Source organism: Ochlerotatus camptorhynchus, unplaced genomic scaffold (genome assembly GCF_037179485.1).
Source record: "Ochlerotatus camptorhynchus isolate MF236.1 unplaced genomic scaffold, CSIRO-AGI_Acam_v1.1 ptg000220l, whole genome shotgun sequence".
Taxonomy (NCBI): domain Eukaryota; kingdom Metazoa; phylum Arthropoda; class Insecta; order Diptera; family Culicidae; genus Ochlerotatus; species Ochlerotatus camptorhynchus.
The window spans coordinates 5,740,110-5,754,347 of NW_027040710.1; the positions used below are offsets into that span (position 1 = coordinate 5,740,110).

General features: G+C 36.4%; 1 protein-coding gene across 1 annotated transcript; it reads right to left on the reverse strand.

Moving 5' to 3' along the window:
- Nucleotides 1-5,664: 5,664 nt before the first annotated feature.
- Nucleotides 5,665-13,860, reverse strand: LOC135703751 (uncharacterized). The gene is made up of 3 exons (XM_065225072.1): nt 13,782-13,860; nt 13,227-13,378; nt 5,665-5,802 (listed from the first exon to the last, which is right to left on the reverse strand). Exons 2-3 carry the CDS (start codon nt 13,275-13,277, stop codon nt 5,665-5,667), a joined length of 189 nt encoding a protein of 62 aa, XP_065081144.1. The 5' UTR covers nt 13,278-13,378; nt 13,782-13,860.
- Between the last annotated feature and the right edge of the window lie 378 nt (nt 13,861-14,238).

A 14,238-nucleotide genomic window follows, 5' to 3' on the forward strand; every position in this document is an offset into this window, starting at 1 on the left:
TTTGAGAGATTTCAACCCCCCCCTTCCGTAGAAGACAGTCTCAAACACAAAATTTAAAAAATTGTATGGACCGTAGACATCTGCCAAGCGCTCCCACCCCCCTAAAGCGTCTACGTAGTTTATGAACAGCCCCTTAGTTAAATGCGTTTGGGAGATAGGAAAACTTTTGTGGAAAACTAGGAACTAGGAAAACTAGGAAAACTCAGAGTGGACCACTCTACGTGTTTTGCCGTTTTTCCCATTTTGAATCGCCTGATAAACAAGAAATATATTTAAAAACAATGAATTCATATAATTTTGATTGATTTACTTACCAATTCAATCAGAAATCTGAGATAATAGCACGATCGACCAACCGGAATTTTTTTTTGTCGCTCTTTTGATGATTCTCATTTGATAAGTGTCCAAAATAAGTTGGTAACATTTTTTTACGATCTTTTTTGGACACTTTTTATTTAATACTTTTTAAGTAAAATCTTAAGGTGAAATCTTTATAAACACGTGAAAAACATCTTCCAAAGTCAGATAAACTGATTTGATAAAAAAAAATCATTGAATTGTATATTTTAGACCAAATTTAAAACAAGTACACTAACGCCGATTCCTCTTGACAAACGTCGAAACATGAAACTTTTTCGATAACATTTTCTAAAACTGCATAAATTGAGCAATTGTAAGCAATTTGAGGTGAACTAATGATCTTGAGACATAGCAAGTAATTGAAAGAATGTAATTACAACATCAACCCAGATGAATTTGAAGAAACTAGACAGTAAGCCAGGAAAATATATGAAAAGGGTCCAAAATATATAGGGGTCCAATTCAAGTTGGTTACCCTATTCATGTATAATATTTACATTGTTATGATGCATATAAATAAACAAATTCAACAGGGTGTACGGATTTCGGTGCTGTACGGATTTCGGTCCCGCACGGTATAACGAATTGATTTTGACTTTCGACTTGCAATCTCATTGCCTGAAAAAAAAACACTACTCAAAACAAACAACTTCTCCAATAGTATATCCAGAAATAGTATCATGTTGAGATGAGGACCAGACAAACGGTTTTTCAACATTGTTATTGTCTGACCTGTTTTAGAGAATAGACGTTCTGAACTTAAAGTTGGGATGGAACTTAGTTTAATCGATGCTCTGTTAGCTTGGTGGCAAGTTCTACATACTTGGTTAAAGATGCTAAGCGTCAATTAACAGACTTAAAGTGGTCATTTTTATACAATAGATGACGATGACAGGAGCACGTAAAGTGGTAGAGGCAACAATAGCTGCAATTTTCAAACCTACGACTAGATGCCTCCCTTCAGATAACGACTAGAACTGTCCACACATCGTAGGTACATGAGCAAATCAGCGATCACCTCTTTTTGCCAGTGGTGGCGTGGGGGACATCCCTCTTCAACTGGGGAGTTTGGTAAAGAGAGATGATCAACCCGATTCGTGCCTTCCTCAATGTTGTCTTTGCTCGCTTGCTGCTCTCTATACACAATTTTCACACTGCCGTACTCTAACGGAATTATCAACTCTATACTTCATCTCATCATCTATTGTATAAAAATGACCACTTACTAACAGACTTATTATTTGACGGTTAGTATCTTTAAATATGTAAATAGTTAACTTCACGCATGTAGTAGTACAAACAAAATAGTTAAAGTTTATATACACTATAATAAATTCAACTCCTACTTCCAATACAAATATAAATAATCGTGCATTAATCGAAGCCAATTAATCGATTAGCAGATAATCAATTAGTCAATTAAAAATTAATCGATTATTTTAACAGAACATAGAATTGACCAGTATCAAGCAGTATGAAATTTGAATAGAAGTTGGAAATGAGTGAAGGGGCCTTAATGCGACAGTGCACACTCTTTGCCTGTAGATTTGAAGACATACTTCAAATCTCCGCCTACATCGTACGGGTTAGGCAAAGAGTTTACTTGCACTGTCGCATGAATGGCCATTCGCTCATTTTCAACTTCTATTGAATTTTCATACTGCCGTACTCTCACGGAACTATCTACCTACCCTCTTCCCGAGTAAAGTCGGTTAACAAAATGAAAGCAAATCGATATTAAAGTTTGCAGTTCCTATCCTAATGAAAAATCATTTTGATTTCAATTGTCGCGACAGAAGTCTGATATCATATTGTGCTTTCATTATCTGCCAATAGTCGCAAGTCAGTCCCATCTGTAAAAAACTGGAAATGAGAAAACGGCGATCAAAGATTTTTCAAGTTTTCTGATTTGACACTTATTTTGGAGAAATAAATTTAAAAATAAACGTACAATGTGATAGAATGCATCTATGTTTACCCAAAAATATTGGAAAAATATCGTGAAATTTTTATTTTATGGCCTAAATTTGAGTGGGACTGACTTGCGATTACATTTAACGTCAATGAGAAAAAATAACCGCAAGTCAGTCACAATTCCATGACGATGCTGCTTTAGTTTAGCACAGTATTCAACAGTAGATAGATACTATGGTCCCATCGAACGTTATATAATGTTTCTGGATTTGTTCCGCTGGTTCCAGAGTAATGGCCGGAACATATTCCGGTGAGTATGGGTCTTCATCAGACCAGAGCTTTTGATAAACGTGCCAAACCCACCATGCGATAAATCAATTCTCATGAAAATTCAAAAATAAGATCAATAAGAATCATGATGAGTGACCAGCACCAAGTTTGCCACACCCGGACATGTTCCGGGTATCCCCGAGGAAGTGATAAATCCTGTTTAAATCAAAATCCATCAAGCGATACATCCAATCACATGAGAATGCAAAGCCAAATCCATTGGCGGTCAAACTGAGTTTCGTAAGCACTATATTAGCCACATCCGAACATGTTCCAGATACCCTGGAGGAAGTGGACAAAATCTGTCTTAACACAAATCTTATGATGCGATGTGTTGTCTAACATTTCCAACATATTTTTTCTAATGGGACTGAATTGCGGTTACTTTTCGCTGTGGGACAATTTGACTTGGTATTGTTTTTCATTTTTCTAGAACAAACCACCTTTTGTCAATATTTTTTTTTCCCTTTATTATAGAGATTTTTAGCCATAGGCTAGTTCATCTCTTCCTTTTGTCAATAGCACATCTCAAAAAACATAGAAAGATAAACTGAATAATGATGCTAACTCAAAATTGATAAAAATACAGATTGGACTGACTTGCGATTACCGGCAGTTATGCAGTCAAGACTTTTTAAATTAAAGCAACTAAACTTGAAGTTCTGCAGTTAATTTCTTGTTTACAATTTGATTTAAGTTCATCTGTCGTTAAACTAACGATTATTTGTTTTGTTTAACACATTTTATGTCATTCGTGACTAGCCCGAGCTGACATTTGAGCTCAAATCTTTCAGCGTGAGAAGCATAGATGCTAACCATTTACGACAGGCCCGTATTCAGTCAAACATTATGAATGCAAAATCAGTAATCAAATTGATTTCATTGAAAGCAGAATTAGTTTTCCGTTTGATGCAACAGTGTAAAATGTTGATCTCATTTTTGCTGTGTTAACCGTTAAGTCAACCAAAATGAGATCAAATGGAGTATTCAACATAAGTTACATCATAACAGCAAATTCTGATTTCAATTTGATCTCTTACTTTGCTCGGGTTCTAAGACCATTCTCTAGCTAATAAATTATCACACTAAAAGTTCATGTTAGATAGCATTTCCAACCAACTCTACAAAATCTTGGTATGAGAATAAAGAATCAAGATTCTGGTTCGTTAAAAATTAATTAAAAAAATATTTTATTAGCTAGAGAATGATCTTTAGAAGAGGATAGGTGGATAGTATTAAAATTGAATAGAAGTTGAAAATGAGCGAAGGGCCATTAATGCGACAGTTTTTAAAGTCAGACGCACATCTTTTGCCTAACCCGTACGATGTACGCGGAGACTTGAAGTATGTTGAACAGATTCTGGAACATAGATTTTTTTTTCTTTATTAAAGAGACTTTCAGCCTTGGTCTGGAACATAGATAAATATGAAGATCATATCAATAGATGTTTGTTGTTTTTGATGTCTTGCATATGGGACATTTTTGGTTGAAGAATTTTGCATTGTCGAATGTTAACGAATCCACGGGAATTCCAAGCAGCTTTGCAGAAAAAAAACTTCAAGGAATAGTGAAAATACCTCAAAATTCACAGTTCACTGATTGAATCAAATGAAGTACCTTTTTATTTAAAAAATTAAGCTTTTCAAAATTCCATTTTCGCAAAAATGAATATATCTCGGTTTATTAAGCCAATACCTAGCCAAAATCGTTTTTCAACAAAAGTAATTTACATAACATTTGCTACATAGCTATGCTATTGTCATGAACGGAAAAAATCTATATACCTCATTATTTGAGCATTTATGTTATTTTTACTGTTGCTATTCTTCCATTCTTGTGAGCAAGTCAACTCTTATAATGTTATGTTTGTGGTACTGACAGTAATTAACATATGTAACAGAGTTACAGGAATAGTGTTTTCAAAGCATCATCACTGCATGCCGATGGTAAAGATGATGACTTGCATTTCCCAAATATCGAACTTCGGACGTCTTTCAATTACCTACAGTTCCAATTCTACACAGACATTGAACCCACGGTAGAAGGAATCGGGTTTCGGATATTTCCGCGCACAAAACATCAATCTAATTTTTGACAATCTTCTTTTATTCCTCCTAACTGCCTATTGTGAAGTTACCACTTCTTGCATTGCATTGTGTAGATGTCTGTGTAGTCAATCTGTTTCGTAAGCTCTCTTCCCTCTCTCATTCAAATTCCCTCCAATGGTATCAGTATAGATTTTGACGTCTAATCATTCTGATTAATTTATATTATCAGTTTTTTTACTGTCTTCGCAGCATCTCAATTGAGAAACAATAGAAATCCAAAGCAATGATGTTACAATCTTGTACATCTAGTTTTCCCTCACACGGTTTCTGTTTAGCAAATAAATACGACACACTGACCTACACATTACTGCAACATACACGGGAAAAAGGGCCTAATAATATCCGAAACAGTCGTCATTGTCTGGGCTTTCCTATAAACAACTCAATTGAGATCACACGCTGCGAAAAGAATCAACATTTCAATTTTGAAGCCAGCTACAATTTCCCAAACGCGAAAAACTTAAATCCCTTGCTTTCTGTGACGTCCATCCATTCGTTTCGTATTTCGTTCGCTTGAAGCGGTCATTAGCGATATATCCATCTTATGAAATAAAAGAATTTGAAAAGGCTAACTAAAACTAAAGTCCAAATAGGTATTACAACAGGCGACGGAGCAGAATGCATGTGATCAACCAACAACAAATCTCCATGGGGACTCGTTGGGTTGAAGATAATGGCGCTTCAACTGCTACCCGCCTCGTCGCTCGTCAACAGGATCATTGATCCGTGTTTGTGCAAGGAATAATGCTTCCTCAAGCTAACGTACCTCTTACAAAGCAAACAAAAATAATAGAATCTCGTTCTCTCTCTTTTTCTCCCACTCATCCATGTAAAACATCTCGCATTCAGTTCATCAGTATCACTGCATTCCAGTCCGTTGTCCGTTGGCGTTCGAAGTCATATTCTAGCTTCAAAACGACTGATGTTGTTTGATGCAGTTTTCCCTCCAACCTAGTACTTCCTCTTGGGTTGCTTGGCCAGCATTTGTTTCATGCTGAACGAGGACAGACCGATTCCGAGGGCAGCTAGCAGAGCCGCCGATCGAACCGTGGCACGGTCGGTCGTTTTTGAACCGGCAAATTCATTAACCTGCAAGAAAACAGCAACGAAAGAAAGTTAATGATATTAATGATATGTGTGTTTGCTGTCTTTAAATAAGATCAGCTTATACAGTTAAATATTGCTATATGCAGCTATTTTTTTGACGGTATAAGCTGGCCTGTAGCTAAAAAAAATTTTTGGAGAGGAAAGCGAAATGAAAATAAATTTCACGGTCAGCGAGTGTTCCGAGTGGCGACAGATAATGGGTTTTGTTTCATTCAACTCTCCAACGCCTCGCGAAGACGTAAACGATACGTACATTTGTTTTGCCTCATTCAAGCCAAGCAGAAAAAACGTCATTTGAGAAACGTTTGTATGAATTAAGAACAAACAAACAAACAACGTTTCGTCTCAGCGAAACCAAACAAAGCCGAAACATGAAGTTAGAAGGGTCAAATTGCGAGGAAATAGACATCGTCAATTCGAACGGCTATCCACCGGGCTAAGCAAAAAATGTAATAAGAAATCAAGCTGTTTAATTTACTGACGATTAATAAATTTCTGAGTAGGTAAGTACCTGGTAAGCACAGCCTTTGCATATCCTGCTTATTAAACGGAATTGTACAAAAATACGGATGTTTTCTTCTAATGTTGACTTATAATGGTTTCACCATTTGATTTGATAAAAGTGTTTCAAATTGCTCTTATTTTATGGAAAACTTATCACAGAAACTTTATCTTAATATCGTCATTGAATTACAGCTCTATCCTTCTAACGCATGGTAGAGACATTAGATTTTCTTGTTCGTGTTTCCTGAAATTAGCCCAGTAGGCGAAGAAGCACTCTATCCTACCCTACCAAATGGCATACAGAAAGCACAAGAATACATATACATATGGCTTCGGTCGATGTGATAACGTCAATATTTCTGTGGCATTATGCCCTTGCTCTATATATCGACGATAACACTTCGCTGGTCATTATAAGGTTAAGTAACAACAACCATCTGTTAACAACCTTATGTTATGAATAACAGCATACGGGATCATTGCGGAGGTATTTGCGATAGCCTTGTCGGTAGTATTGCGGCGCCGACACCAAACCAAAGTACACTAGTCTGACTAGCGACTTCCGACGTCAAAGTTAACATTAGCCAGATTGGAAAACCATGATGCCAGCGTGAAGGGTAACTAGGATTTTCAGTCATAAGTACAATAGCTTATTTCCAGGCTCCAGCAACAACCACCTAAGTAACCAAAAGTTCTGATAAAAGGCTATTTGTGGCTTAAGCAGCTTGGTGTAAGGTGGTCTATAGAATTATAAGCAGCCTCATTTTTAAGTCGTTATAAGAACTTTAAAGTTCCGGTACCATAATTGAAGAGCATTCTAAGCAGCTGCTGGCGGAACTTGAACGGAACTTTTAGAAAACAAATTAAAAGGGGGTTTTGTCCTCTACACCAAATCTATATTTAGTTCGCACATTTATGAAAGTTATTTCTAAAGGCAGGTATTATTGTGTATTGATTTATCAGCATTTGAAGTAGAATTGGAGCTGTTTTAAGAATTAAACCCAGTCCTTCTGCGTGAGAGCCCCAGCACGAACCGCTACGTCATCTGAGATATATTAAAGTGAGCTGTTGTCTCGCCTACTGTTGAAGTTTTCAGTGCCAGCTGACTGACTTGAATACGAAACACAACACCTTAATGAATTTTAAATTGGTGTCCGCATGGTATTCCAACACACTTGTGGCGCAGTGGTTAGCAATCGTAGATCGCATGCCGTACTCGGGTTCGAATCCAGGAAATTACTTTTTATTTTTTTTATGTTTGGATAGAATGTTGATGCACTGCATAATTATAAGAATTATGATTTATTCGGGTTACTGATCATTTCATATTTACGTACATTAAATTTTGTTACTAATAAAGACTTGTGCGGATTGCTTCAGGTTGCTTGAAAGTTCTGTCGGAACTTTATTTGAACTTTATGGAACTTGAAAGTTCTGTCAGAACTTTATTCGAACTTTTTGGAACTTGAAAGATCTGTCGGAACTTTATTCGAACTTTATGGAACTTGAAGGTTCGGTCGGAACTTTATTTGAACTTTATGGAACTTGGAAGTGATTTTAATCGTTGAATGTGGAACTTTTGGTCTTCTTGGGCCAGTTTGTTTGAGTACTAGACCCTTAATAGTTACCTAGAATTTGTTTTCGCTTTAGTGGTGGTAAGTACCAACTCTGATTAACTTTTAATCCCGTTCCTTCGGATGATCTGCAAAGTGTTTACTTAGAATCGTGTTTATTAACTCTGATGTCGACATCAAAGCTGCCGGACAGTCTTGATCGGGATTTGATCCGAGGATAATACCAGTTGGAGCTTACCACCATAGTAGCTTTAAAAAATGATCAGGTTCGAAGGTTCGGGATGCCCCTTGCTTTTATTATGTGGGGGGGGGGGGGGGGGGTTGTATTTGCATTGGTTTTCAAGCATGAATTACAGTTGTGGATCACATGTGCTGCCATGGGAAGCAGATTATCTTTCTTTCAGAATAACGTGAATAAATGTGAATTTTTTCCAAGAGTTCATTGAAACTTTATTTATAGCAAGCCAGAAAATTATCCGAATAGAACACCCAAAAATTCATGGAATTCATCGCAGGTTTCTCGAATGATTCTTTCAAGAGTTCACTGAAGCATCCTTCCATAATTATATTTAAATTCATCTTCTTCTCTTCTTCGCTTGAATTCTCCTTAGAATTCTCATGTAATTCACGTTAGAGTTATCTTGGAGTTTTCCTCTAAATTCTTCTGAAAAATTGACATACTTGTTTTTGTCGCAAGACAACCAGCTCTGAATTCAAAAGGGGCGCGCCTTTGAAGGAAAGCTACACTCATAAATTTTCAAGAATCTGGAGTCAAATTCCTTGCACAGTTTTAAGGCTCATGGAATTTTATTATAATTTCTAAGGACCTCATTCCACGGGAGTTCTGGGGGAAAAAAATCTATGAAAAAAACATCAACTGCAATCTGCTTTCATGGTAAATCTGAGGAATTTTAGACTTCATGTGAAGCCTAAGCTTAAGATAGTAAACTCCATCCGAATTTTGATGAGAAATTTTGCGTTGAATATGGAATGGACTAATCTGAGGTCTTCATACTTACTTGAAAGTTCCCAAAATATTCCTGAATATGATTAAACTGCCTTGAAGTTCTTTTGTAGTTTGAGAAACTAGCCTGATGCTCGCAATACTTCTCATATTTTTTTTTTAACTTCTTTAAACTTTTTCGGACTTCCTAATGTTTTCACAATTTTCCTAACGAAAACTTCTCTAAAGTGTTAAAAATTCACTGAATTTCTCAAAACTTTTTTAAAATTTATGTAATTTCCCTGCTCTGAGGATATCCGTTCTTTCTTGAAGTTCTTTTTTTGTTTAGAGCTATATTAGCGAGATCAATATCTTTCTCGAAGTTCTCGAAACTCCTCTAAAGTGTTTGCAGTTCTCATGAAGCTTGTTGTACTACCGTGAATTGAACTGTTCTAAAAATGTTTAAGCTTGCGTGAACTTTTGGACACATGTGAAAACCTCAATAATTTTCTTAACATCTCTAAAGTTCTCTGAAAATCTGAGAACTTCTTGAAATTTGCCGCTTATTTAGTGAAACTAATTGAGCAGAACTCCCCTGAAATTCCCTTTGTTTTTGGAGCTTTACTACGCTTATTTGAGATGCTCCCGAAATGTCCATAAAAGTCCCTGAAGTACTCGGATTTTCCCTTAAGTTCCATAGACTTTTATGAAGTTCTCGAAATGTTTTTGAAGATCACTGAACTTCTGTGAAATTTTCGAAGTTATTCTGAAATTTCAGGAACTTCTGTAGGTTTCCGCTCCGCAGCGAAATAATTAATATGATTTTCACTGATGTTCTCAAGATTTGTCTGAAGTTTAAATTATAGAAACTAATTCATAACTTCTTCAATAATCTAGAGTTTCCTGATGTTTTTAAAACTACCCAAAATATTTCTCTATTTCCTTAAAATTCTCTAGACTGCCCTGTCTTTGTATTTTTTGAAAGAACCCACAATTTTACTGGAATTGATTTAATTGCCTCTGGAATTTCTTATAAATATCGGTGCTTGCTAAAAGTTCTCGCTTTTTTTTAATTAATGGAACTTCGTTGAAGTTCTCTAATCAACTTAGCTAAATTAAAAAAAAAATCTATAGATCTTGAACTTTCCATGATATAACATCCTTGAAATACTCTCACATTTTCCGGATGTTCATATAATTTTTATAGCGTTCCAGAAATTTTCTCTGAGCAAAACGGAAATTCCGGTTTCTGCAATTTCCTTGAAATTTTTTGAACTACCCTTTAATTCTCTGATCTGTCTCTCTCTGATGTTCTCGGAGCTTCCCTAAAACTCGCAACTAATGAATATCTCAGTTCTGCTTTAAAATAAATGGAATTCTCGTAAACACCTTTAAACTTCCCTGGAATTCTCTGGATTTCTGTGAAATTCCTGAAATATTTCTTAAGTTGTCATTAATTTTCTGAAAACCTGAAGGTACTGAATCTCTCGGAACATCTTAAGGGTTCTCGATTTTATTTCAGCACCTCATGGAACTATCCTGAATTTGTCTAAACTCACGCTTAAAAACCTGAAAAACTCAGGGAACTTTTTTTAGCCAAATCAGTTGACTGTAGATATTTATTTTTTTTTATTATAGTCACTTGGGTCATTCGTGACTTGTCCGGGGGTGAGACTTGAACTCGTGACTTTGGAGCGAGAGGTAAAGATGTTAACCACTACGCCGGGGTCGCCCCCACCCTGTAGATAGAGAAGAACGATTAAACGTAAAAAAAAACTCTATACCAGGTCGTCAGCTTCGAATTGTTCAAAAATAGAACAAAATATAGGCCTATCCAGAAGAACGATCAATCTTGAAATACATTCGCGTTTAAAAAAGTGACTTGACCTTAAAAAAAAAGAGACTTTTTAGTGACTGGCTTGAAAAAAGTGACCAAGTCACTAAAAAGTGACTCGCTACCAGCCCTGTTACAAACAGGTACACCTACTGTGTTTAATGTTTCATACGATAAGTAACTACAACAGTTAGTAATCAAATCATGATCAAATCATGTAGTTAGAATAGGTGTTAGTCTATCATCATCTTTCTAACAAAACAGCTAGAAAATCTTCCATTTCTCAGTTGTGAGTAGAGGCTGCCATTAGTCACTGGGAAATCGCACTATAATATTCTTAATATTTAACGATCGAAAGTTCAATTGAATGATTAATAAACAAGAGAACCAACTTTCCGAACTGCTACTCCTCGACCAATGATCCCATCGCATTCCTCGTCTTATTCAACAAAACAAACCGTAAAAGTAATACAAATAAAAAAAAACCCGTAACGTAGGTAAACACACCCGTTGATTTGTGACATTTGCGCACGAGGAAATATTTCCACCAAGCCTGTTAATGCATCGCTACATATATGTATAGTGTTCTATTAATACACGTAAACCAGACGCCTACGACTTGGTGGGAAGAACCCGTTTTGCGTATCAACCATTTCAATCGGTTCTGCCTTCCATATGACTAAAGTGTGTTCATACTGATAAGCCTTTGTAGCATTGCACATTACCGTTCGCCGTAGTAAATGTCTAGCTGGCCTCCTAGTTGAATTCGCATTATCATTTGAAAAAGCTCGACTATCAGTAGTCACTTTCCTATCTGATAGTCGGCGCAGTAGTGCAGCATCATATGACGCCGTTGTTCGTTTTGGTGTTTTAAAATACCACAACGAACGCTAGAGTCTAGTCATCGTGATGGTGCATGGCGCAACTATGCAACCGCACTGCAAGCTTTTTTCCTAAGTTTTCCGGAACAATCCGGATCAGGCGGCTGCGCTTTAAGAGCAATTGAATTGTTTTGCGTCGAAATTTGAACAGTAGATTCTTTACTGAACCTGACTGATGAAGACGTTAATTATTATAACCTTGATGGTGACGAAAGACTATTGGTATAGGTTCGTAGTTTATAAATAAAATGTGCGTAGTTAAGCGGAGTTCAACATACTTTCATTGCTTGAGGGTCAAAGGGTTTATTGAGCGGCACGTGTTTTCTTATTAAGTTAGTGCGATTTATGTACTTTTTTGTACTAATTATTAATCAAACAGATGAGGGAATATGCATCAATGATGTAGCTTTTGATTGGGTTTCAGAATAAGTGCCGACCATGTACATATTAGGTATTACAAAATACGCTACGAGAGGGGAGGGATCTAAAATTGGTCAAAAATAAGCTACGTCATTTATGGATGGTCCCTAATGTAATAAACCAAATCAAGCTGAACAATGCATTAGGTCATAAGTAACATTGACAGATTCTCATCGTCGACTTTCTCTTTGCATCTTCACGACCATCATATGACAAACAAGAAAATAAACGGTTCAATACTCAATCTATTAACGAAAGAGAAAGTCGATGAAAAGAATCGATCAATGTTACTTAGGACTTAATGCATTTTTTCAGCTCTCTTGCAGATAGAGATAGAGTTGATATGCAACAAATTGCCAGATTATCGCAACTTTGTTTATGCTTCTTCTATTACGTCAAATACCCAACAGCTCTATGGTTTCTCTCCTGAATGCATAATGGAAAAGTATAGACAAAAATGTCACTGTCGCTTCGAATGAACTGGGGGAATGATCCCAAAATAGCACACTCGCAGAATGGTGGTGCTGACCAAAATGATTAAGAAGCCAAGCCGCTTCCGAAGCAGGCGTCATTGGTGTTACGAGTTTTGAGTAGTATCTATATAGGTACCTCAATTCAATGTTTGCAATAGAAATTACGAAAATCGATTAGCTTCAATAAACGGCTTGGGTGACCTGAGACGTGTACAGCTAGTTCGGGAATGTTAGAACAGCTGAATGATTTTGTCAGCCTCCTTTTTGAAAGTTTCAGTGGTCTTATTGCACAAAAGTATACCACATCTATCTTGAAGATTAATGAGAAAGATTTCGAATTACCGGTATGTGAAATTATTGAAAGGTAAAAGTCTGATAAAATCGGGTCACAACTGTTATAGTAACTAGTCTATAGAAGCATTATTTCAACCCGAACAATACAAAATCTTCCAAGTTCAGTCTTTTTTTCGAATTCCCAGTAAACATACGGCTTATGACATTTCAGCTGATAATAATTTTGTCGGCTATAGAAATTAAAGATGCAAAATTCTTTGTTATCAGTCAGTTGCTAAAAACAGTACTATCAAAATGCTGATAGCAATTCGGGTTTTAATGAAGCGCTTTTACACGTAGCATTGTGAGCACGTGATACAAGCATTAATAAACAAATTAGCATGTGGATCGTGTCCACTAGTGAGCTGAAACGGAACGGATAATCGATCTGGCGCCACAAATTCGTTATCACTGATTTGCGTTGTAGACAATTATGCCACTTACCTGTCCGTAGTTCAAACGAATGGCGTATCTTGCAATTTGGGAAGTCTTCATTCTCTGCTTGCCGATATGGTTTTCCCTGTTTTTTATTTACTAGAAAAGTACGGCTGTGTTACGAGAACGGAACTAGTTTCGCACTAATTGGAGGGGTTTTCCTGTGAAGTAGAGAATATTCAAGGTCAGCAACTTAGGGGTAGTCTGGAGCACCGTCTGCTGATTCACTGTGGATATCGATTTTCGGCTAGTTGCACTATTTATTTTTACACTACGGTTTGATCTAAATTTGTGTATACACTAGAATGGAATTCATGTTTCGGCACTGCACATAGTTAAAAATAAAAACTATCTCTATAATTATTTATATAATCGTATCAGTACGATTAGCACCAGCAGACATCGGGCATGGGAGAAAGCCATTGATGAATGGGTGAAGATTGAGAAACATTTTACACGTTTAAGCAACAGAAATTTCGGCCGATTTTATCAATAGTCACACATAATCACTAAGATGCAACGATTTAAGACAAGAACAAACGAATTGTCGTTAAAAATACTAACTTTTTATGTAAAAACTGGAAAGGACCACTGTGGATCACGACTGCTAGTGACAGATTGCAGTGTGGAAAAGAAATTTACTCTTCTTTGTGGTATTGCACACTGCGTCTTTTGTCTGCGGCCCAGCTGCGATTTTTTCCCCTCCGTCATATTTGACGTTTCTGATATTTATGGCGTTTTTACCGATTTTACCGAGTCGACGAAATGGGCGATTTTTCGCGGGGTTTCTCGAGGGGTTCTCCCAGCGTTAATTACCGGTCAGTGCCATTCAGATTACCGAAAATTACTCTGATTTCTTTTCAAAAAATTAAAATTACTTTGAAATTACTTTTATTAATCTCGATTACCGAAATTACTACGATTACATGAATAATTTTAGGAATTACTCAATTATTCAATGATTAACAATGTTTCAAACGATGGAGTACAAATATTTATGGAATTACCCGAATTACTGTTT